The 27,089-nt window shown below is 39.0% G+C and overlaps 1 protein-coding gene across 3 annotated transcripts in view; it reads right to left on the bottom strand.

Moving 5' to 3' along the window:
• SLC13A4 (solute carrier family 13 member 4) overlaps positions 1-27,089 on the bottom strand; it is a 378,128-nt gene that overhangs the window by 206,660 nt on the left and 144,379 nt on the right. For all 3 annotated transcript variants that reach the window (XM_044087466.1, XM_044087465.1, XM_044087467.1), the window contains exon 5: positions 10,126-10,180. In XM_044087466.1, coding sequence (XP_043943401.1) covers positions 10,126-10,180 — 55 coding nt within the window. The remainder of the gene's footprint in view (positions 1-10,125; positions 10,181-27,089) is intronic.

Genomic DNA, 27,089 nt, shown 5'->3' with positions numbered 1-27,089 from the left:
CTCCACCCTTCACTTGCAGAAGGTAATCCACTCTGTTTTGGAAGAGAGCCATGACCTGTGATTTAAAGGTGCTGATTTTTATTTTGTATACTTCACACAAGACAGTGAATCACTGGAGTGTACACTGGAGATCAGTTACCTGAGGTGAATAGGACAAAATCATTTACAAATAACAAAAAGCCACCTTCATGTCCCCAAACTGGGCAGTGTCCACACCTTGGCTGAGCCCTGGGCAGTGTCCACACCTTGGCTGAGCCCTGGGCAGTGTCCACACCTTGGCTGAGCCCTGGGTAGTGTCCACATCTTGGCTGAGCCCTACTGTCTATCCACTGATAATTAAAAAGAGGAAGGGAGCTATGGCATACTCTTCCTGGAGTCCTACACCCGCTTTGAATGTATACAAATGAATGCCTAGAATGCAGACACAACTCTATCCTTTTCAATTACAGGCACCAAATGGCATGTAAAAGTGACACTGGGACACTAGACTGCTATATCAACTCCACAAGGTATTACATTGTACAACTTCATTTACTTCTAAGGGTACACAAAACACATGTAGACCATATGAGTAAGGTCCCATAACCCCTCCATAATGCCTCCATCACCTATGAAATGATGAAGAGGTGCTCCAGGATTCCTCTTCATGGATAGGTCCTTTGCAGCTCCCTCTGATTCAGAGGTTCAGCTATCAGATGAAGTCTCCCTTTCAGTACTGTGACTTTCCAAACCACCTTCTCGGTGCAGAAAGATGTAAATGCTGCAGTGATCTCATCTACAGACATGGACTCAGTCCTAGCAATTGCTTCTGACATTCCCTCTTCAAAAGAGGATATATCCACTGGACTGGGTTCTGGATTTCCTGAAGCATTTTCTATTACCTCCTGATATTGTCACTACTTGATGCCAACATTTATCCATTCTAGCTGAGAAAGGCTTGGACAATATCCCATTCTTATGAGCTTCTAAGCTGCCAGATGATGTGGCCATAACTCTTTGGACTCTTCTTAAAGTCATTCTGTGTGGCTTTGTCAAACTCCTCCACACATGCCAGGTTTACCACCATGGCAGTCACCAACAGCATTTTGGTGGCAGCTCTTTGCTGCCTCCTTAACTGCTAAGGATCTGAACAGGGTCCATTTGGATTCTACTTCTTTGATTTCCTCAAATATAAATGTAAGAAACTGTTGTGGAGGTGGGGGTTGATCTCATTCCAGATAGTAACAGTTTTAAGGTGTTCCCAACATGCTCTCAACATGCATTCGGACTTTCTGGGTCTGATCAGCCATGACACTTACTGTTTGATTCAACTCACCACAAGTGGTGATCATCTGACAGCTCAGCATATCTCTTGACTTAAGCATGGGAAACAAACAACCTCAGGTCTGAAGACTGACAAGGTGCTCTAGTATAAAGTACACTTATAAGCAGCTTATGTTTGAACATTATGTTCATTTTAAACAAACTATGGCTAGTATAGTAGTAGAATAATTAAGCAATAACCCACAGATGGGTGTGGGCAGTGCTGGATTTACCCATGGTTGGTGTGGTTTGGTCAGGACTAAGCCCGAGTGACCAAATAAAGGCAACCATGGGTAATTCCAGTATTGCCTACACCCAGTCATGGGTTATTGCTATTATACAATGACATCATTTAACAAAAAATACTTTTCTTAAACCATGTCATTGTATAATGACTCTGTGCTACCCTTCCACAGGTATCCTGGGGCATTTCTGATTTACTGCACATGCATAAGGGTCATGTTCCCATGCTTACACAGTATATCAGTGCTGTTCAGTGGTAGCAATGGAGAAAGGAACATCTCCATTGCTTTTTTAAATATCTCACTATGGTAAATGAGTTTAACATAGCGAGATATCTTTAAAAAAAAAACAATGGAGAAAGGAAGATCTCCATTGCATTTTTAAAGCTATCTCGCTATGTTAAACTTGTTTAACATACCGAGATTAAAGCAAAGGAGATCTTCCTTTCTCTGTTGCTACCTCTGAACAAGAAAAAAAAAGAAAAATCAGGGGATATACTAATGGAAATAGTCCGGGTGATCGGACCTTTTTCCATTAGTATATTCTTGGATTTACAACGGGCATGCTGGTTGGGCTGGCCAATCTTCGTGCTTGTTTTTGAATATTTAGGGCCAGTCATTGTATAATAAATAATTTACAACCTGACTTCAGACTAGGCAATCTATGCCTCCCAATTGCACCTGTGAGCTCATCTCCAAGAATCCTCACACAAGGAGAGACATTTCTGGGTAGAACTAGAGATTAAGATTGTGGCACCCCATTATGCACCCCACCACATCCACAGTATCCAAGGCCAAACACTCCAAACATTTGTTAGGTTAGGTACTGTGATGCCTGTGCCCTGGCCCAGCAATCAAGGAGCCTCAATCCTCACCACTAACACCAGAGAGGGCGTCTCATATATGAGTAAAGGATAACAAATACAAACAGTAAAGTGCAACTTCCCTTAAGAGCACACCGAGATCACAGTCAGTCCGGGGCTGGTCGCTCCCCAGGTCCCCAATAAGACTTCCCACTGGCACAGCTATGGGGTCCAGATCTCAGCCTAGCTGGTCAAGCTTAAATCTCCAGCACCCTCTCTGTCCAACCACTGCTTCATGTCCCTGCCCAAGTAGCTGAAACACACACACACACACACACACACACACACACACACACACACACACACACACACACACACACACACACACACACACTTTGAGATAAGAGTTTACACAACCACACAGACATTTCTGGTGAAGGCTGGCACAGGTTCTCCAGCTGTGCCCCTTTTACCCAGGCTATATGGTAGTACCCTGCCACCACCTAGCTAATAATTATCAGCTACTCAAAGGCCCTTAAAAGGGTGTCCAATTATTACTGTGCAATATCATTATCCAATTGATAGTATGACGAAACAGTCTCAAGGCTTATTAGAGTGACCTGGTACATGATCCTTATATACATGCTATGTACTCCAGAGCTTAACGTATCTCTACACAAAACCAGCCACAGTTAAAAGGTTTTAAAATATTTAATAATAAATAATTAAAACCACAAAACAATACTTTCTACTACACAGTCAAGTTCAGAGATCACACAGAAATACTTAAAATAAATCAGTAGTACAGTTCTGACATCACAGAAAAACACTTAGCTAGAAGCTAGAAATATCAGACTATCTACAAGAAAACACACTTCTAAAATAACTTACTTACATAGAGCAACGGGCAGTGCTGTGAGTTGGAAAGTCAGACAAAAATGCTTAATAATCTCTGGTTCTCGCTGTTTAAATTGAAACTGCAGTTCTGACAAAACATTAGATCATCTCTTACACTTTCCTGGTGTTCCCAGGATGACAGAAACTGCATTTACATTATTTTACACTTAGAGCAATAAAGGACATTCCACATGTAAATTCTGGTCATTAACTTTAGCCTTAAAACAATAGGCAGGAAGCCTTCATCTAGCCGGATGGGAGCCGACTTGTAAAACATCAAAGGCAGTGATGAAATAATTTTAATTTCAAAGGACCAACAAGGAATGCTCGACTTAGCTTTCTTTACAGCAGATGGCAATGTTGCCACATTGTTTTAAGTTCAACATTCATATTTACAAATGATAGAATTATCTGCACAATTCTATCTGGCTAGGCTGGCAGCCTTCACCCATCTCTACCAGTCTTCACACCCCCCCCAGAGAAATCAAGCTAGTTTTTCAAGTGACCCTTGAGAAATACCGCTTGAGTGGGTTAGGTCTGAGTGTACCTCACCCCATTCCCTATCTTGACAGCCCATCTGCACTGGCATTGCTAACCCCACTGTGGTGCTGCACTGACATTTCATATGCTTACAACTCTAGGCTCCATTTTAGCAACTTGGCATTTTGCTGGCTGGCTGGCTCTGTTTAACCATGTTAGGGGGTTGTGATCTGTCATAACAGTGAATTTCCTTCCATACAGATAAGGCTGGAGTTTCTGCAGTAGTCGCACTATGGCTAGACATTCCTTTTCTACAGCTGCATAGCACCTCCCTCGGTTGGAGCCTATGACTGAGATAAACCACTGGGTGCTCTTCTCCCTCTGAAGAAATCTGGCTAAGTACAGCCCCCACCCAATGGTTTGAAGCATCCACCGCCACAACAAATTCTTTGCTGTAATCTGGACTGGCTAACACAAGGGGTCCTCCCAAAGCTTCTTTAAGCTTCTGGAACACCTGCTCACATGCTAGGGTCCACACTACCTTATCTGGCCTGTTCTTCCTTGTCAGGTCTGTGAGGGGAGCAGCTATGGTACTATAACTGGGGACGAACTTTCTGTAGTACCCTGCTGTCCCTAAAAATGCCCTCCCCTGCTTTTTAGTAACAGGTGCAGGCCATGCCTGAATAGCTTCCACTTTGGCAGGTTCTAGCCTTATCATACAACTCCCCATTCTATGTCCTAGGTAGGAGACCTCTGCTATACCCACCTGACATTTGCTCGGCTTAATGGTCAGCCCTGCCCTCTGTAGTCAGTCCAGCACCTCCCTGACATGCTGAAGGTGCTCTGGCCAGGAATGGCTGTAGATGGCAATATCATCTAGGTAAGCAAGGGCAAACCCTCCTGCTCCTGCTAGGATATGATCTACCAGACTCTGGAAAGTTTCTGGGGCATTCTTCATCCCAAAGGGCATCTTTGAACTCATACAAGCCAAAAGGAGTCACAAAGACTGACTTCTCTCTAGCACTAGGAGTCAAGGGCACCTGCCAGTAACCCTTGGTAAGATCAGTGGTTGTAAGATACTTAGCTCCACCCAGCTGCTCTAGGGCCTCATCTGTCCTAGGTATGGGATAAGTATCCGACTCTGTGTGACTATTTAATTTCCTGTGGTCCACACAGAACCTGGTGCTGCCATCCTTCTTTGGCACCAGCACCACTGGTGAGGCCCAGGGACTGTTGGACTCTTGAATCACCCCTAGTTCCAACATCTCCTGTACTTCCTCCCTCAGGGTCTGTCTGACTATCTCAGGCACCCTATACGGGGCCTACCTAATAGGCCTTTGGGGTTCTGTATCCACCTGGTGCTGCACTAGGTGGGTGCACCCTGGTTTCCCAGTGAACATGTCCCCAAATTCCTGCAACACTGCTCGGATTTCTCGAACCTGGGTAGGAGATAGCTGCTGGGACATTACTACCCCTTCCACTGAGGTGTCAGCCCAAGCCTCACTGAGGAGATCAGTCCCCAGATTTCCCTCAGACTCCTCCTGCAATCCACTGCAAATACTCAGCACAAGGGCCTCCCTGTCATGGTAAGGTTTCATCATGTTAACATGGTACAATTTGTGCCCTTGCCATCTGCTTAGCAGTTCCACCATGTAGTTAACATCACTCACCTTTCTTACCACCTTGTAGGGTCCCTCCCAAGCTGCCTGCAATTTGTTGTGTCTGACAGGAATGAGAACCATTACCTGCTGCCCCACAGCATACTCTCTAGCTCAAGCATTCCTGTTATACCACACCTTTTTCTGTTGTTGGGCTTCTGCCAGGTTGTCCTGGGCCAAGCCCATGAGTTTCCTGAGCCTTGTCCTGAGGTTTAGGATGTATACCACAACAGACTCCTTGTGAGACTTGCTCTCACCTTCCCACTCACCTTGAATTAAATCTAGAGGTTCCCTCACCCTATGCCCATGCAGTAACTCAAATGGTGAAAATCCTGTGGATTCCTGGGGAACCCCTCTGTAAGCAAACAGATGGGGCAAATATTTGTCCCACTCCCTCTTAAATTGATCTGCAAATGCCTGTAGCATGGACTTGATTGTAGAGTTTAACCTCTCAACAAGACCATTAGTGTGGGGATGGTAGGGGATGGTCTTCATGTGCTTCACCCCACAGGACTTCCACAGACAAGCCAGCAGGTCTGACATGAAAGTGGCAACTCGGTCAGTCACTATTTATTTTGGGAAACCTACCCTGCTGAAAATGTCTAACAAAGCATTTGCCACCTTCTCTGCCTCAATGGAGGACAAAGCCACTGCCTCAGGGTATCTTGTAGCATAATCCACTACCACTAGGCCATACTTTTTCCCAGTGCAACTTGGGGTACTCAGAGGACCCAAAATATCTACAGCTACCCTCTGAAATGGCTCCTCAATCACAGGCAAAGGCATCAAAGGAGCTCTCACCTTGTCTCCTGCCTTGCCTACCTTTTGGCACTGCTCACAGGTCCTGCAGTACCCTGTTACATCTCTGGAAATTTTGGGCCAGTAGAAGTTCTGCATACTATGCCTCTTTGTGTGTTTTATGCCCATAAGACCTGCAAGGGGAATATCATGGGCTATGGCTAGAAGTGCCAGATGATAAGCTCTAGGCACTACCAACTGCAGTACTCTCTCACCTTCTAGCCCTCCCTCAGGGGTCCACTCTCTGTATAGTAACCCTTTTTCCCAGTATACAGATTCCCCCTTTCCTTGAGAATCAGGTGCCTCCCTAGCTACCTGCCTCAGGCCTTACAATGTAGGGTCTGAGAGCTGAGCTTGTCTCAACTCTCTCCTTGTAACCCTTCCACAGGAAGTCTGGCATCCTCTGACAGTGGTGCCTCACTGTCAGCCTGGGTACTACTACTTACCTCTACCTTTGCAGTCACTCTGTCCAAGGGACCATCAGTACCCCAAGCACCTGTGGCTCGCATTCAGTCTCACTGCTACTGCATAGCTTCCTCCCTGAAGCAACAACCTCACCAGTCCTTGCTGCAAGTATGCGGTCTGTCTGGGTCTCTCCCAGGCTACCAGACCTACATGCTTGTCTCCTAGCTTGACCGCGTGTAACTGCAAAAACACATGGTACTGCCTCATCCAAATCCTTCCCTCTCAGGACATCTGCAAGATGGTAGTTTAGTACCCCTGTTGTCTCAAGACAACCTACTACTGGCATTTTGTCTTTCCCACTTACTGGCTCCCTCACCTTTGGTTCCCCACCTTGCCTCTGTGGACATCTGTATGCCACATGGCCCCACTGGTTACATTCCAAACATTTCACCCTAGCTCCTGGACGTGTACCTGGACTAGTGGCTTCCCCTGCTACTGGCAGATTCTGTTGGGGCAGTTTATGCTGCCCATCATGGGTTTGTTTAGACCCATGAGCAGTACTGGGGGTTCCCTTCCTCTGCAGGGCTGCCCTGCTTGCTAGGTATAGGTCTCCCTCCTACCCCAACTCATCTGAAGTAGCACATTGTCTATCAGCAAACCAGATCCTCATGTCCTCAGGCAACGTTCTAAGGGCTTGTTCCCTCACCAAAAGGTCTGCCAGCCCTTCAAAAGTGGTGACCTGACATCCACTCACCCACCTATGGAAATAAGTGCTCAGTTCAGCAACATATACACACACTTTCATCTGCCTTGCATCTATACTCACAAAACTTTTTCCTATATGTTTCAGGTGTTAGCTTAAGCAGTTCTAAAAGACATTCTTTACAGCAGTATAATCAAAATATGCAATGTAAGACATTTTGGACAGAACAGTTACAGCTTTACCATGGAGTAAGGGGGTCAGGAAGCATACCTAGAGCCCTTGGTCAAATTCATACTGTTTACATGCCCTCTCAAACATGTGAATGAAATTATCAAAAGTATACCCCTCTTTAAACTGTGGAAGAAATTTACTGACCTTTAGTTACTCCCTTCCCCATTACCGCCATGACTCTGGCAAAGAGTCAGCATCTCCTTCTCATGCTGCCTCTGCTTCTCTTGTTCCTCAGCTTGCAGACGTAACAGTTTCTCATTCTCCTCAGCCTGCAAACATCACAGTCTCTCATTTACTTCTAATTCCACGCACCTGGCCTCCAACCCAAGTCTCTTTAGCTCCAGCTGGATTTTTAAGTCCACTGCAGAAAGGTTGAGCTGTCCATTCCTCTCCAAGGATATTGTATCTTCACTGCCAGTCTGATTGTCCTCCTGGATGCTGTTTTCTGATGCAGCTGTAAGAAAGGCTATAATCAGGTCTGCCTTAGTCAGGTTTCCATGCACCAGTCCCCTAGCCTGGCACATCTCTGCCAGATGTCTCCTTGTCAGCTTTCCATACTCCTCTGCTGACATGCTGCCTGCTCACCCTGACTAACTAAGCTAACAAAAGAAATAAAACAATTGTGATCTGAACTCTGAGTATTCACTGTGTGGCTGTTTTAGAGTACAAAACAACTTCAAAGCTCACTTGTACACAAGCTACAGGATTCACACTACCCACACTACTACAAGCCAATTAATATTTGCCAACTAATTAATATGTAAGTGGATATCCCACTGCTGCCAAACACAAATGTGAGGATATCCCAACCACTGCCACCAATTAATATGCGACACCTGTGCCCTGGCCCAGCAATCAAGGACCCTCAATCCTCACCACTAACACCAGAGAGGGCATCTCATATATGAGGAAAGGATAACAAATACACACAGTAAAATGCAATTTCCCTTAAGAGCACACAGAGATCACAGTCAGTCCAGGGCTGGTCGCCCCCTTGCTCCTCAGGTCCCCAATAAGTCTCCCCACTGGCACAGCTATAGGGTCCAGATCTCAGCCTAGCTGGTCAAGCTAAAATCTCCAGCACCGTCTCTGTCCAACCAGTGCTTTGTGTCCCTGCCCAAGTAGCTGACACACACACACACACACACACACACACACACACACACACACACACACACACACACACACTTTGAGATAAGAGTTTACACAACCACACAGACACTTCTGGGGAAGGCTGGCGCAGGTTCTCCAGCTGTGCCCATTTTACCCAGACTATACTGTAGTACCCTGCCACCACCCAGCTAATAATTATCAGCTACTGAAAGGCCCTTAAAAGGGTGTCCAATTATTACTGTGCAATATTATTATCCAATTGGTAGTATGACTAAACAGTCTCAAGGCTTATTAGAGTGACCTGGTACAGGATCCTTATATACATGCAATGTCTAGAGCTTAACTTATCTCTACACAAAACCAGCCACAATTAAAAGGTTTTAAAATATTTAATAATAAATAATTAGAACCACAAGACAATACTTTCTACTACACAATCCGTGCTAGTTAAAAGTTCAGAGATCACACAGAAATACTTAAATCAGTAGTACAGTTCTGCCATCACAGAAAAACGCAGTCTAATATTTCTAGCATCTAGCTACCTACAAGAAAACACACTTCTAAAATAACTTACTTACATAGAGCAACAGGCGGTGCTGTAAGTTGGATAGTCAGACAAAAATGCTTAATAATCTCTGGTTCTCACTGTTTAAATTGAAACTGCAGTTCTGATAAAACAGTACATCATCTTTTACACTTTCCTGGTGTTTCCAGGCTGATAGAAACTGCATTTACATTATTTTACACTTAGAGCAATAAAGGACATTCCACATGTAAATTCTGGTCATTAACTTTAGCCTTAAAACAATAGGCAGGAAGCCTTCATGTAGCAGGACTGGAGCCAACTTGTAAAACATCAAAGGCAGTGATGAAATAATTTTAATTTCAAAGGACCAACAAGAAATGCTTGACTTGGCTTTCTTTATAGCAGATGGCAATGTTGCCACATTGTTTAAATTCAACATTCATATTTACAAATGATAGAATTATCTGCACAATTCTATCTGGCTAGGCTCTACCAGTCTTCACAGGTACATATGCAAAAGGAGCAGAGTTTTTGTTTCCACTGCTCATGGTCACATCGAGGGAATTGTCTCGTTTTCAGGCATAAACTCTAACAGAAGGGTATGGTAAAATTAACAAACATGATGCTGATTGGTTTATTATGTAGAATGTTATACTGAAATAATCATGCTCAACAGAAAAGTAGATCAGAAGAGATTACTGCTTTCACTTATTGGCTTAACTTAATAATTTTCCTTTCTGTAGCTGGCATTACAACATGTTACTGTACTGCTTCACATAGCTATTCCGATGAAGTTTATGAACATTTATATTGACTAAAAACTTAATAGCAGAGCATTAAACAGTGCATGTTTGGCTTAACTGATAACTAATCTAGTATCCTTAAAGGTGCTGTAACCTGCAAAAAACACCTGCCTCCAGCTGAATGTCAGAATAATGAGATTCTAAAAAAAAACAGATATTCTTACTTTTCACTGATGAAGATGAGGTCCGTAGATTTAACTTCATATTGCTGATCTACTTCTGAAAATGAAATAAGAAATTAATTTAATAAGATGTATCATCATGGATAGGAAAGGAAACTTATGCTAAAATAATGGTAACTGAAGCATGAAATAGCCAATCAAATGATTTCACCCAACACCCCCATTATGTTAACAGGTAGCAGCAAACAATATGTTTAGGTGCATATTTGTGTACACTGATTCGTTATTTATATATACTGATTCAATACATCCTAGTAAAGTAGGGTACTTTGAAGCAGCAGAGATGCATGTTGATTTTCACCAGATATGTTTACTGTTTAATTTTTTTCTGCTAAAAGGTAATTCGGTAGTTCAACAGCCTAAGGGACAAGATATGCTCCTTTATTTAGTTCACAAATATCACACCTTTGTGATCAAGGGAAAATTTGCACTTTTCATTATAGATCACTCTTAACAACAGCTTCACAACTGTCTGGCAAGTGTGTGTGTGTGTGTGTGTGTGTGTGTGTGTGAAAGGTTTACACAGATTTTAAGAAAGAAAGCTGCTGAGTTTTAGCTTTTCAATTATATGATTCTTGCAGTGCCTAAGCCGTGGACTTTTTCTGTATTTGGGTGTGCATTGTTTGTAATTTGACCATAATCACAGTACCAATAGTTTCCTAGCTGAAAGGATACAACTCTTAAGGGGAAAACTCAACACCTATCTGTCCAGAGGCTGTTACTGGTCAATGGTAGCGACACCAGCACAGTAAGCTGCGGTCTTGGGTCTGAGTCCAAAATGAGAGCTAATATACTTTCACTTCTTCTATATTCTTTACTGAACTGTGAATGACAGTCAGCATCATCTTCTCAACTAATTTTTCAGCTGGTGGTAGCACACATTTAAGAGTGTCACTTTAATGTTGCCATTTCCTTTTTAACCACTTCCGATCTGTCCTTATGCATCATATATTTATAATACAATTTCTCCGAATACATTGTATTAGCTACAGAAATGTTTGTGTCTTGAAAAGGAAATGCAATTGACTGTCTTTATGGAGACACATGTCCCTTTCTATCTACCTTCTTTCACATGCATATACTTTCTGACACTGCTATAATTTCTCAGAGTAACTGGCCTCATTTAAATATATGAGGTACAGAGGTTTGGGGATTTGTTTTCCTTTAGGATTGGTGTGATTAAGGAATATCTCCAAGAGGGTGGCATTAAAGCTTGTGACTGAATTTTTAATATAGTTTTATGGAAGAGGGATAGTATCTTTGAAGGAAAAAGTTTATATATTTCCATTATTATGCCATCTATACCTGGAGCTTTATTATTTTACCCTCTTTTATTGTATCTGTAATTTCTTTGTAGGATATGGGTGCTTGCAGATCTAGTTTTAATTGTTCTGTTTTTTTTATATTCATAGATTTTTCATCTAGATTTAATTGATTGATATGTTTATTTTCTTTTTGGAAATGTTCCATATAGTGATTTCTATAGGCATCAAGAATGTCATCTATATCTGACACATATATTTTTCCCTTTCTTTTCATGGAAGATACTTTTAATGTTATTAGGTTTTGATTGTATTTTTATTCTTGTGGATAAATTATATAGATATTTTGGAAAAGCGGCCAAGGTATTAATTTTTAGTTTTTCTAAAACTAAACTAGTTTTATGTGTTAGAATTTCATTGTATTTATTGTTCAATAGTTCTACTTTCTTTTATCTCCAAATGATTTTGTTTTTTTTTTCAGATTTTACTGACAAAAGTTTGGATTGCAGATCTAATAATTCAGAAACCCATTCTCTGATTTTTTTTTTTATACCAAGTTAGGGTTTTACCATATATGCAAGCTTTTAATGAGTCCCATATCATTATTTTATTTATCTCTGTGGTTTAATTAATATCCAAGAAGAACTATAATTCAGATAATAACCATGGTTTGAATTCTTTAATTTTAGTTATATATGCTGGAAGATTAATGGTTTGTACCCATTTTGAAGTTTTAGTATCAACGAATTCTGGTCTGAAAAGGAGTAGGGAGTGATTAAGAAATTAATGATGATTTTAGAGTGTAAGTCATGGGCAGAAAATATTTTATATATTCCAGTTTGGGTACCAAATCTGTGATCTTGATGGGAAAACAACAAAGATTTATCTTCTTTAAATTTGAAAGCATCCACAAGATGAAATGATTCTACCCACTTGTTTAAAGCTTTTGATACAGCAGATGTATGCAGCAGTCTTTTATTTGTAGTTTCAGAAATATGAAATATACAGTTAAAATCTCCTCCTAATATTAAGTTGACTTTATAATTATTGGAAATAAAATCCAAGTGTTTTTTAACAGTTCCTGTTCCAATGCCTGGAAACCAGTATAGATTGGCTAGGGTCCATATTCTGTTATTATATTTAACTATTACTAATGCCATAAGGCCTTCTTTATCTTCATACTTATAAACAATTTCTGGGTTAATCACAATTGTTTTCCATAAAATTGTTACCCCTTTTGTCTTTGTCTTATAAGTGGATTGCGCCAATATCATATATTCCTTAGGATTCCATTTGTAATTGTCATTTGTTTTGAAATGAATTTATTGAAGCAAGGCAATTTGTGCTTTGTTCAGTTTTAAATATTTCAGTAGATTTAATCTCTTGGTAGGATGGTTTAAGCCATTGATATTTAAAGATAATAAAGTTAAATTCATCTTAGGTTATTTAGACTATGTATTTTTTGTTTTATTGTGACTATTAAACATTTTCCTCTGATAACTATGAAGTTTATGTTTGAACTTTTAACTGAAATTATCAGTTTTATACTTTGAGTGTTTACCAATAAAGTAATGTTTTGGTCAGGCATACTAAAAATGTTTTTGTGAAATGACAAATTTCAATTAATAAGTGTTAACAAAACTAAGGTCCGCACTACCCATGGAATAAAAATCATTCATAATCTGATGGATAAACCTAAGTCCATCAGATTATCACTCCTACCTTGACAATTCAGAACATCTAAGCTCCATAAATTGAATTATCATATGAAGAATATTTGTAATCAGAATAAGCAATATTTATATTTTGAACAGGTATAGTACTAATGTAGATTAGACAGAATTCTAATACAATATAAATGTCTACTTATTGTATAAGCAATTAACATTTACATGAAAGACAGATAAGCAATTTTATCATAGTAAAGTAGGATGTATCATATATAAAACCTCAGTAAAAGATTATAGCACACCGTTATTTAACATATTCACCCTTATTGATGAATTCTTTCAAAACTTATTACTTAATATAAATAGATGGTAATAATATTTATACCTAATATTTATAATACAATGTATTTTACTGGCTATATCAGAAGTTATATTTGTTTGCCAGCATTTAAATAATTGTTTGTTGCTAATGTACTTAAAGCATTGTTTGTTTTATGTGAACATTGATGAAAGTTAGTGCATTTTAATTATCAGTGCATCCCCCCCATTTCCTATACATAAGGATTTTCATATCTGTCATTTCTTATTACAAAATAAGTGAAATTATAAGTTAAAAACAAAAAATTCACTTATTCTGATTAATGATTACAAGTTCCCTCTCCATATGCATAAATTGCCATTTTATGGCATATACTGAACATTTTTAAGATTTAAATGGCAACATTATATTTTGTATAATCAGCAAAGGCTAAACTGAGTGATTATTGTCAATTTAATATTATTTGTTCAGAATGTGATTGTTGCATTCTGTGACATTCCTAGTTCAGGCTTCTATTATTTCCCTTGAACAACTTTGTCAGTTTGATGTCATGTATGAAACATCAGTTACCTTGGTAACAGCTTAAGTCTTATGTATGGTCAAGATGGGTTACAAAACCACAATTCAAGTTAAAGCAATTATATGACTTGTTATGTACATTTACTTATATGAGAAAATCATCATTCTTCCCCTTGATGTTCAATATAGTGTAGGTCATTTATGACAAGTTAAAACATCAGTGTTATTATACACAAGTCCATGTTATTAAATCCTGTCTTTAATAGCTAAATTCAGCAGACTGCTTCATCTTATTTGACAATTATATATTTTATGTCTAGATTTACTAAAATCATGCATTATATAACTATTGTGTGCATTTTTTTTTGTTGTTGTTTAGTTATTTGAGAGACCACAAGCTGTAATGCTTATTCTTATTATTAGCTCCTTCCAAGCATGTTTATACAGTCCATAGACTAAATTATGAGACCCTTCTAGTTTCTTATTTGTTATAAGTATATTTCTATCCTTACATACACACATGTCAGTACTTCAAGCACGGGCAACAATGCCCATCCAGTTTTGCCAGAATAGCATTCACTAGTTCATGTGGTGTGTTTCCAGGCTGTTCTTAAAATATCCAAACCAATATTTGTCCTGTTCCATTTTACCAGCCTGTTCCATGCAGTGCCTACTCTGTCAGTGAACCACTCAACACACCTTCCATTCCCATAAATATTTCCATGAAAGAAATATGATGACTCTCTAGCACTTCCTGGCAACACCAAACAACCCTAGAATCAGCTACCTCCATATCCCCAACACGTCCGAGCAAGCGCACCTCCCAGACCATTGCAAAGGGTACTGCACAAGATAAAGTGCTCTTAGTCTTTCACAATAACTCAGACTTCCACTCTTATGTAAGTCCTTAATGTGTTTGGAACAAAATACATTTTAAATATAAAATTGCACTTATTTTTTTTGTCTATCAAGAATCAACTTAATGAGCTAAACGAAGTGTTTGGAGACCATCAATATGTGTACATGTGTTTCAAAACAGCTCTTTTATTATTATTTTTTTTAAACCAAAAACTTCATTGCCGAGAATCCTCTATGAGGCTCCTCAGAGCCGTTAAGCATTTTCGTCATTTTGTCTCCATTACCATAGCAACCTGGGAGCATCTATTTCTGTTAGTGTGTCTGTGTACTGCATACCAGAGGCTCGCAATGCACCTGAAGCAAAGCTTCACTTCACTGCAACTTCAAGTCTAAATTCCCTCACTTTCAGCCAGGCAGCAGCCAGGAAAAGAACGGAGAGCAAACAGATAAAAAAAAAAAAAAAAAACTCCCAGCAAGCAGCCACAACAAGAGATAACACATTTTTCCAGCTTTCCCACCTCTCACTCAGCAGATGTATAAACAAACTATTCTTTGCCAAAATATCCCAAATCACAGTTTTATCCACCCCCTTCCTCTTGATCCAGGCTAAAACACCAAATGTCTCTTCCTAATACACAAGCATCAATAAACCTCGATCACAAGTCGCAATCCTCAGCTTCCTGGAGATGAAAATGGCCACATACAACAGCTACCAGACAAAGCTGCATCTACACACACTATGCCAGGCTTAATCAAACAGCACTCAAAGCTATGATACCTGCCATAATTGATATTAACTATGTTTAAACAGAATAATAATGACATTTGTACTAGCTGCCAGACAGCTGCATCCACGCATACCATATCAGGATTGATCAAACAGCACTTGTAACTGTGATACCTGCCATAATTGATATTAACTATATTTAGACAGAATAATGATATTTGTACTAAGAGCTTGCTACTATTATTCAACCAGAATATACATGACATTTCTAAGTCATACTTTAACTGAAGAAGGAATTAGTCTCCATGACAGCATTTTTTTTCAAAACACTCTGCTGTTACTGCTATTGTATATGATGTTAATTTGTTACATTTGAGTCTGAACTCTGATGAATGGTACCTTGTTGAATTAGTTAATTAATTACTTAAATTATTATAAATAAAATCAATGAAAAATGAACAAGATAAGTATTCATTGAGTTCAAGTAGGGGAATAAAAACTTCTATGTTTGTATTATATGTTGCTTTGTTTGGCTTATATATAATGTAAATAGTAACCCATCTTGACCTACCTTTGCTTGTGAAGAATTATTCGACTCTTTGAGCATTCTGAATAAATCATTACTGTTTCTCAATTGTTTAAGAAACTTTCCTTTTTTTAAATAAAAATAGATGACAAGTAATGTACCATATCAGTTGTTACTTTGAGAGATGTAGTTGTAAGAGTTATTTTTTGGGACAGCTATCTTGGAATCAGTTTTCTATTTCTTCTTTTTAGCATCAGTACAAGGATTTGTTTCTTTTATTCTTTCAAGAGTAGGGGCCATCCACTCCATTTCTTCTGGGATAGACACTATGTTGTTGTTTATGATGAATATAGTAGCTTTTTCTAAGTCATTAAAGGATCTCTTCTCACTGGCAAACAATATTTTTATCTTGGCTGGAAAGGCCTGCGTGCTTTAATGTTGTTTTGTTTCAACAGTTTTATTATTGGCCAGTCTTTTTTCCTTTGTTCTAGTATTCTGTAAGAATAATCATTGCCAAACCTTATCAAGCTTTGATTGTATTTTAAGGGTGATTTTCTCCAAGCAGATTTTAATATTGGTTCCTTGTCCAGAAATGAAAGAAATTTTATAACTATGGATCTAGGTGGAGTATTTATTGAGTTAGAAGCAGGTTTCCTCAGTGCTCTATACGCCCTTTCAATCCCAAATGAAAGTCCCTCTTTCAAGTCTAAAATTTCAGGAATCCAGGTTAAGAATGAAATAATGTCTTCTTCTTTAGGGTTTTCAGGCAGACCAAAGATCCTTATGTTTCTTGTTTCCCTGTTTTCTAAGTCTGTTTAAGCAGAAATTCTTTTTGGAATTCTTCTTCTATGAGTCTCCCTTCAATGTCATTTAGAGAAGTCTCTATATTTGTTATTTTTGTATGGTGTTGCTCTAATAGCTCCTTAAAAGTATGTCTGTTTTTGAGAATTTTAATTTGAGGTTTTCTAAGTCAGTTTTAAAGCCATCCATGTTCAAAGATAGTTCCTGTAAGGTAGATGTCATCAATTGCAGTTCTTTTTTCAAAGCAGCATCTGGATGATTAATTTTGGTACCTACAACTGAATTTCATTTTGAAAGAATTGCAGTGGATATTGTGGGAATGTTGGTCAGGGCCAGCAATGGACACCACTATATTTGGGTAGTGTTGTACTATGCTACATGGATTCCCAAGGCTCGCCCTTCATGGAAACTGACTTCAAAGCCATAGTTAAGGAACTAGTATTGGTAACTTCCTGGGTAGATATCCAAAAAGAAGTCCTAACAAACCAAGGCACACCATTTATGGCCCAAATCATTTGGCAGCTCTGCCAAAGTTAGTAGGTGAAATAGTTGAGAACATCAACTAATTACCCCCAAATGGCTGGTCTGGATGAATGGTTTAAGACAACACTGAAAGCAATACTGCGAAAACGTCATAGAAAAAGGTGGAAATAACTGGGACTAACTGTTGCCTTATTTAATGTTTTCAGTCTGTGAGGTGCATCAAGCCTCTGCAGGATTTAACCCTTCAAACTTTTGTATGGTCCCTGTCCCTGAGGGGTATTTTAAAAAGACATGGGGAGAGGATGAAACATCTTTTTAAAGTATTTTTAGGCATTACACCAATTTATAGGAGAGAATAAAGTGATAATGTCAACAACTAGCCAACGAGGAGATTACAATAGGAATTCCCAGAGCAGGGAATCTCAGGTAGGAGGCCAAGTCCTAGTCTTCGACTTTATGACTAAAAACTAATTTTTGGCCAAGCAGTAGGGACTCTATGAGGTGACTAGATGAATAAACAAAATCAACTTAAGGGTAAGACAAATAAGAAAGTGACATACAGAACAAATCTACCACATAAATGTCTTGAAATTCTGGACCAAGGACCAAGGTACAAGTGGGTGTGAGATGTACAATGACTGAGATTATAGACCACAAACAGAAAAAACAGATGTTATCCAATTATTGGATGACAGTGGATGCTGGATTTCTTCTTTTGGACTTTACACCTTCTCAAAACCTCAGACAGAATTTGATTAAAAGTTCCTTGTCAAGAACAAAGATATTTTTCCAAGTTGCCTGGAAGGACAACTTTCATCAAGCATCACATAGAAACAATATTGGGGAAAATGTAACTCTAAGACCCTATAGAGTACTCAAAGTTGAGAAAGAGGCAGTCCAAGAGAACATACTTCTAGTTTTAAAATTCTTTGTAACTGAAGGGTCAGTTAGTAGGTTGGAACAGTCCTGTTCTAGTCCTAAAACTGGACGGTGCTGTTCAGTCTTATAATGGCCTTAGAAAACTCAAATAAAAAAATATATATCGTAGGTCTTTACATCCCACCAGGAGATATTTCACTACTGGAAAACTAATTACACTGGTGTTGCAATAACCTCCCTCAAGAAACACTTATAATGGGTGACCTTAATATAGACTGGTCAGAATGCAATTCCCCACAACTCAAAGGTCATATTAACCTACATGGTTTTTCTCAACTCATGCAATTACCTACTAGAATGAATAAATACTCAGACAGAAAGTCTGCCCTAGACTGGATGTTAACAAACAGACCAGCCCTTTACCCCCTATCAGGCTGCTTACCTGGCAGCCTCAGTGATCATTTTCCCACTTATCTAGTTAGAAAGAAAACAATACAAATTAAACAACCCCTTCTCCTACAAATAAGAAATAAAAAGCAATTAAACCCCTGCAAACTCACAGCAATCCTCTCCTTCCCCTGCAAGACGCAGTGATTTACTTCAATACTACTTTCCTAACCATTCTAGATTCACAGGTACCTATTACAAAAATACGTGTCAAAGCTAACTATGCCCCTTGGCTAAGGAAAGATAGACTAAATCTTCTCAGACTTGGAGATAAAGCTTGGTCTACCTGGAAAACAAATAGATCCCAACTCTCATTCCAACTGTATGGAGAACTTAGGAATAAAGCTAAAAAAAATGTTAAAAACAGATAAAATTAACTGTTACACTGAAATACAATCCAAGCATCATAAAAACCCACAAAAATATTGGTCCACAATAAATAATATCCTTAACCCAGGGAAATCAGGAACCCCCACCTCCGCCCACCAACAACAATTCAGGAAAATATACCCACTCAGTTTAACAAATATTGTAAAGAAACCATCCTTGAACTAACTAAAAATCAAACATCATCAACTAATAAACCGTCCATCCCCACTTCTACCATAACATCCACCTTCCTTCTCACTGCAACCAGTTCCAACTAATACCATAAAAAATCTCTTGGAAAAAAATAAAGCCCTCTACACTAGCTGCCGACAGTCTACCCACAGAATACTTAAAGCTAACAGCAGATGTCATAGCATACCCTATATCTATACTAATCAACAGATCAGTAGCTGAACACCAGGTCCCTTCTATCTGGAAAAACGTGTATATCATTCCACTTCATAAAGGTGGCCCATCAACTGAGCTAAATAACTACAGACCAACTGCAATATTATCACCTCTCTCAAAAATTCTAGAAAGAGTTATTCAGAAACATGTAACTGACTACCTACTAAATAAACTTCTAACCAATACCCAACATGGTTTTAGACAATTCCATAGCACAGCTACTGCTCTATTGTCTTTTACTAACATCATTAATCTCCACAGGAGCAATAATCACTTTGCATCTTCCATCTTCTTAGACCTGTCAAAAGCTTTTGATATGGTCTCCCATACCCACCTTCTCAGCACCCTCTCAGACCTCTATTTTTGTAATTCCACCATTGCATGGTTCAAAGATTACTTCACAGGGCATCACCAAGCTGTATCATGACAACAGACCCTTTCACCCTTATTATCAGTTGAACTTGGAGTCCCCCAAAGCTCCATTCTAGGCCCACTCTTATTCTCTATATTTACTAACAAATCTCCACCTTGCAACCACTCGAGCATCTCTCATCCAATATGCAGATGATTCGACTGTGATATGTTCTGCACCCTCCCTACTAGAACTGCAATCCACTTACCAGAAAGCCTTTGGCAAAATAGAGACCTAGGTAACAAATGCTAACTTAATCTTAAATCCCCCAAAAAACAAACTATTAATATTCTCACCTAACAAAACTCCACCCTCCCCTAACGCTTTCTACATTACCTCCCATAACAAAACCTGCATAACCCCTCTCAGCACACAAAACTATTAGGAATTGAAATTGACCATAAACTCAGATTTGATATTCACATATCTCAGACAGTTAAAAAGGTACACAAAAGCTTGGTACCTTATATAGGAACAAACACTTTTTCACAAATAATACCAGAGTAGCCATTGCCCAAACTCTCCTACTGTCCACCTTACTATATGCAGCACCCATTATTACTAACTACTACATTACTACTAACAAGAAATCTGAATTGCAAAAACTTGAAATCTGCTACAATAAAATAGCAAGATTCGCCACTAATTCTTCAGCTAGAACTCATCACTGCCCTGCACTCAAGCAACTCAGTTGGTTAGAATTTCCACAACTCCTACAATATATACAACTTTCTATGGCCCACAAAATCCTCTCAGAGACTGATAAAACACCCTCCCTACAGACTCTTCTACAACCCTATGCTACTACGAGATCCCGCCGATCCTCCAACAAAAACCAAGTGCAAACTCATACAGCCAGAAATCAAGCAGCTGAGTCCCTCTACTCAAACTATATAGGTAAACTCTGGAATGTGCTACCATATAATCTTACCTCCACATCATCTCTAACAATATTTAAGCCATCCCTAATAAACTATCTACTTAGCAAATGGATCTGCCCATGCACAACCCCTGGCTGATAACTAACTCTCCATCTCCACATGCTCCTCTCCAATTCGACTACTACTTTACTTCTATTTTACTTATAAAAAATCTCAAGCTTGCACTATCCTAGAATTAAAAGAAAGTAAAACAGTAGACTATGATTATTCTTCATTGTTAGGACCTTAGTCTTTATGGAACTGCAAAGTGACCATTTTGTTACACGACCTAAACTGAGACACTTAAGCTACAGCCTGTTTATATCCTATAGGCCTATAGCCCTACACTCCCTGTACCCTACAGGTGGAAAATGCCTTGCAACACTAAATTAAAAGATTCTGGGGGACATCTTTACAAAAAGAGGGACAGATTTCAAATATTCCTTTTCTAACCTTAGAAAGTTGCTAGAGTAACATCATTTTGTGTTAACATGCATTTTCTGAAGGATATGAAGCCTACAACTCAAACAAATGACATTATTTAGTTGGTTCGGTCCTCAGTGATTTACCAGAAAAACATAATTTTTATAAGGATCAGACGCAGACCAAAATATGAGGCAAAAATCTGGACAGTTGAGAGGTATGCTATGCACCAAGGGAATTGACTATATGGGTAATTTGCTGAGAAAATCATTTTCTTCTCTGTTTATTACCAGTGTGTCTGTTACACAGAACACACTCCATGGAATCCACAGGTGTGATACTGGGTGAGGAAAGGTCGCAGATCAGTAAATAATGAGGAACAGACTTAAAATATGAGTCAAAAATCTCGACATTCTGTGAAAATCTAAGAAGTATGGTTAAGAGGTATGATTGAGAGACAGAGAGAGAGTGAGAGCGAGAGACTGTGTATGTGAGAGATCAGGAGAGAGTTAGAGCAGTTGTTTGTTAATGCTATGTATGAATGAGGAAGTGACTGTGTGTGTGTGTGTGTGTGTGTGTGTGTGTGTGTGTCTCTGTGTAAGAGATCGGGACAGAGTGAGAGCAATCGAGCAAGATTGTGTGTGTGAGAGAGAGAGTGAAGAGTGATAGCGAGCATGCAATCCCCTAGCAGGGATTAAGATGTTTGTGCATACTTCTCAACCTCTTACAGCAAGAAATCTGGACAAGGCTATAAATATATTGTATTTATTTTTATTTATTTAAGTTTGATGACTGGGGAAGTCCACTGGGCCATAAAAAGCCTGTTTTCAGTGGAGGCCCGGGGAGAAAAGCTCCAACATATTAAAGTTACATATTGCATGTTACAAAGGAAAAACAAAGATTCATACAGAACAATTTAAAAACATTTCAGATGTGTAATACATGTAATAAGCTCTAGTAAGTTAACATTTAAATATAAGGTAACTAGCCCATTACAGGTAGGTAAAACTGATCATATTCAGAAAGTCATTTTTTGGCAAATAAACTTTTTGTAAGTTAACATATAAACAAGTAGCAACTAGTTCTTTGCAGGTTAGGTGAACCATTTTGCATGGAGAGAGTACCACAAGATAGTTATGGAAGTCAGGTACATTAGATAGCATAGAGAAAAATCAGTCCCCGGCAGGGGCGAGATTCTTACGGAGCTGCATAAAAAGAGAGTGGGTGGATAGGGGTTTATGTTGGAGTGTGGCATGGGCATTCCCATTTGGCTGATAGATGAGATAGTAGCTGGGATTTGAAATTGGTATGATTAGGAAGGCTGTGAAGGTGTGTGTGTGTGTGTGTGTGTGTGTGTGTGTGTGTGTGTGTGTGTGTGTGTGTGTGGGTGTGGCTGTGTTTGTGTATCAGACAGAGTAAGATGAGTGAGAGTAATCCCTGGCAGCAGCATCAAGAGGTTTGCATACCTAACAGTCTGCAACACTTGTTTTATTTCATTTAAATTTGTTTTAGGGGGCAAGTAAACATTTGTTAAAGTAATCCGCACTGCCATCCAATAGATACAGATCAATACATACCTGCCCAGCTTATATTTTTCTTCTTGGACTACTAAAGGAGCTCCTCTTCTTATCATGGATATAACTCTCCCGCCACTTGCCTTGTCTATATTCTGACTGTGGACCTAACAGAATATTTTGTCGTCCACAAAACTGCCTGAAGTTTTTGTTTTGGTTCACTCACTGAAGCAGCACTACAAATACTGGAAACCATTCAGACTAAACTGGGACATTTCTGCATCACAAAGACAATGTTTGGGATTCCAGGACAGACTTCCAAACTGGGACTGTCCTGGAAAAACTGGGACCATTGGTCACCTTGTGGAACTGTATAAAGTACATTTATGTAACTGATCAGAATTTTTCTGTTAAGCATCTCTAAAACTCATTATGAATTCTGTCATAGTTGTATAGATCTTTGTTTCTTGTCTGTAATACACTGTTGTATCAGGACTTTTCTCCCTTGGCCTCCGCTGAAAAAGGACATGTGTCCAGTCGGACTTTCCCAGTAAACAAACAAAACAAACAAACAAACAATAGTATCTCCAAATTTCACAGTTACCCTATTGGCAGGGTAAATGAGTTTGTAGAGTGGTTGGGAAAGGTTAGCTTTCTAACTTCAAACATATATTATATGATCAAGCAATCCTGTTTGATTAGAATCAGTGCCATTAAAACCATTTAAGATATTCAGGAAAGCACAACATTTATCAAGAAACCTTTTCCATGTTTCTCCTAAGCTACCCCTTTCTTGAATAGGTTAGTTTGTTTGTAGCAATTTTTTATTAAAATGGAGTCTGGCTTAACCCATCAAAGGTTCTTGTTCCACACTGCTCACATAGTACATAAAGTTCAACTCTGACCTACTATAGTATACAACTCCTTTAGACCCATGAAATGTAAATTCCAGGACAGAATGGACAGTCCTGTTTTCATCTATATTGATTGATTAATTTCACTGCCTTGTGCCTGTCAGATGCCGGCATAGGTGGTTAGTTTCAGATGCTGGCATAGGTGAGTAGTCTCATTGCCTTGTGCCTGTTAGATGCTGGGATAGGTAGGTAGTTTCACTGTCTTAAGCCTGGTGAATGCTGGAAGAGGCTCTAGCTGTCCCCATGCCTTGAATTAGATTAAGGAGGTTATTGGAGAATGAGTGACTGATATAAGACATAACACTGTCTCAGTTTATAATTACATGTAAGGTGGGATCTTGTGAATTTGTTTATTTACTATTTGGTAACCAGGTAGGTGGACTGGTCCAGAGGCCCTTTTCAGCCACATCCCGGGATCAGAGGCAATAAACAGTACAAGTAAACTTACGTTTTACACTCTAATATGAAAGAGTGATAGGTTTACATAGTTGCAAAACTTCAGAAAGTTGATTTAGAATTATACAGTTTTATAAAGTAGAATGTTAGAGTAGTTATACACTTCTATTAAAATAGGAGGTTTACATTTGATCTTATTAGTTTATATGGGTGGCAGTACAGTTTGGTTATTTGAAATGCTTTTTAAAGGTCTAAAATTAAATTGCCTTGAAAAGAAAAAAAAAACTGAAATGGAAGTGAGTAAAAAGAATACAGATTACAGAGAGGCCTAAAATTAGAGGTATCAATCAGGCTCTGTATTATGCTGGAGTTCTTTAAGAACCCACCAGTATGTCCTAATAAGCTTTCTCAGTATTTTGCTACTACTTAAGTAATAGCCCATGAGTGGGTGTGGGTATATCAGGATTTACCCACACCCACTCGTTTGTTATTGCTATTATACAGTGACATTATTTAAGAAAGAAACTGTTTATCTTTCTTAAACAATGTCTTTGGATAACTCTGCTGTAGTGTTTCTCCATGTTTTTCTACCTTTTCTGATGTACTGCGCATATGTATGGAACTTACATTCCCACACTAGCACAGTACATCTGTGCAGTGCAGGGAAAGCAATGGAGAAGAGAGAATCCCCATTGCTAATTGCAAAGAAAATCAGGTACGTTTGTGATTATTTATTTTTACAGAATGCACGTGACTTTTCTCGTGTTTTGCTGTCCGGCAAGCATATAGCAATAGAAAAATCTGGCTGCTCAATAGTACTTCAGTGGCTTGACTTTTTTTCTTTTGCTATATGCTCGAGTTACAACAGGCACCCGGTTGGGCGCATGCACGTTTTTGAACAGTGACTCGTCGTTGTATAATTTTCATTATTTTATCTAACCCACACCCTATTTTGTTCTCAATTCTAATTCAGTCTGCTCTTGCAGTGATAGGCTCTATCACCCTTTTCACTCGTCATATTACAGCCCTATTTTATTGACTACCTCAGTCTTCTAAATCCCCTGTCTATTTGTTCTCATTTCATTAACACATTCACGTACCCTTTAAACTGCATCACCATGTTAGTAACTGGTCTTAGATTATCTCACGTACCCTTTAAACTGCATCACCATGTTAGTAACTGGTCTTAGATTATTTCTGGAAAGTAGAAGTTCCATTGTCCTCCATCTTTAAAATGCTTTCTCTTACAGCGTTCCCAGGCTCCCGTCTAGCCGTGGGTGGTCAAGCTCCTTCTTTTCATTTTCTTCATCAGTCTCCTACCTCAAATAATACCACTCGTCCTTCTCTTATCCAGGTACAGCTAGTATTCACTGCTAGATTTTCAGCTAACAGACGTGTGTCCACCTGCAAATGAAGGCTGGTGCATTTTGCGAGAATGTCTGTATGTGTTTTGAAATATGCAATGTTTGATGTTATTTTATTGTTGCTTTACATTAGTCCCCAACATTTATTTGCCTTTATCTCATACCAAAAATGCGTCTTGGCTCAGTTTGTTCCTTCAGATTTATCAAAGAAAAAATCATTAAGATCTACATATCTGTATCCCTATGTGTAAAATGTCCATGAATACCTAAAGAAATAAAACATTTTCTTCAAATGTACATGGGTGTGTAGGCATAAAGAAAAAAAAAGAGCTGTATCAAGCTACAGAGCTTTGGCTGCATGCATAATTATGCAACCAACAAAAGACAAAATGAAAAAAAAAATACTACTGCTTTAACAGGAAATAATGAATAAACTCACACATGCAGAAAACAAAAATCTACCACACTCTCTATAAAACTCTAGAGGGATTACAAATAAATTCATACTATTTTTAGGTATCTTGTTTGATGCCCATGCACTGGCCCAGCAATCAAGGAGAGAGGGACATCCACATTGGGAAAGATAACAAATACACACACAGTAAAGTACAATTTCCCTTAAGAGCACACAGAGATCACAGTCAGTCTGGGGCTGGTTTCTCCCTTTCTCTCTCCAGATCCCCAATAAGACTCCCACTGGCACGGCTATAGGGTCCAGATCTCAGCCTAGTGGTCAAGCTAAAACTTCCAGCACCCTCTCTGTCCAACCAGTGCTTTGTGTCCCTGCCCAAGTAGATGACACACACACTTTGAGGTAAGAGTTATATACAACCACACAGACACTCCTGGGCAAGGCTGGAAAAGGTTCTCCAGCTATGCCCCTTCCTGCCAGTCTATAAGGTAGTACCAGCTGCCACCAACCACTAATATCAGCTACTAAAAAGGCCCTTAGCAAAGGGTGTCCTATTATTACTGTGCAATATTATTATCCAAATAGTAAGTGTGACCCTATCAGAGTGGCTTTGTACAGTATCACTATATGCATGCAATGTATTCTAGAGCTTAAATTATCTAAACACAAAACACCCACAGTTGAAAGGTTTAAAAATATTTAATAATAAATAATAAAACACAAGACAATACTTGTTACTACGCAGTGCTAGTCAAGAGTTCAGAGATCGCAGGAAAATGCTTAAAATAATACAGTAAAATACTTCTGACATCAATACAAAAAACAGCTAGACTAAACTTACTATTTTCTATCTATATCTAAGGGCAATCACAGTTCTAAATAAACTTACATATAGAGCAAAAGCAGAGTACTGGTGAGTTGTTGTCAGCTTTAGACAAAATCCAAAATTCTCTCTGTCTCTCTCTCTCTGTCTCTGTCTCTCTCTCTCTCTCTCTGAGACAGTCTTTTAAATTGATAATACATCCTGCTCACTCATTTTAGATTACATTATTCTTAACAATTCTCTGGTTTCCCAGGCTAACAGAAATTCAGAGTTTAACATAGCTTTGATGTTGCACCTGGTCACGAAAGCACAGTAATTAAAAACGTATATGTAAAATCTAGCAATTAACTCTGGTCTCAAAACAATAGAATCTGCTGGTTCAGACACCATGGCTCCGAGTTTGAGATCAGTCATACAAGGCTTGACATCAGCTTTCTTACAGCAGAGTGCACTGTTACATTTTTGACATTCAACATATAATACGGTTTTCCTATGGCTTT

The sequence above is a fragment of the Protopterus annectens genome, chromosome 11.part0 (assembly GCF_019279795.1).
Source record: "Protopterus annectens isolate FY-2018-M chromosome 11.part0, PAN1.0, whole genome shotgun sequence".
Taxonomy (NCBI): Eukaryota; Metazoa; Chordata; order Ceratodontiformes; family Protopteridae; genus Protopterus; species Protopterus annectens.
This window is presented reverse-complemented; position numbering and strand designations above follow the sequence as displayed.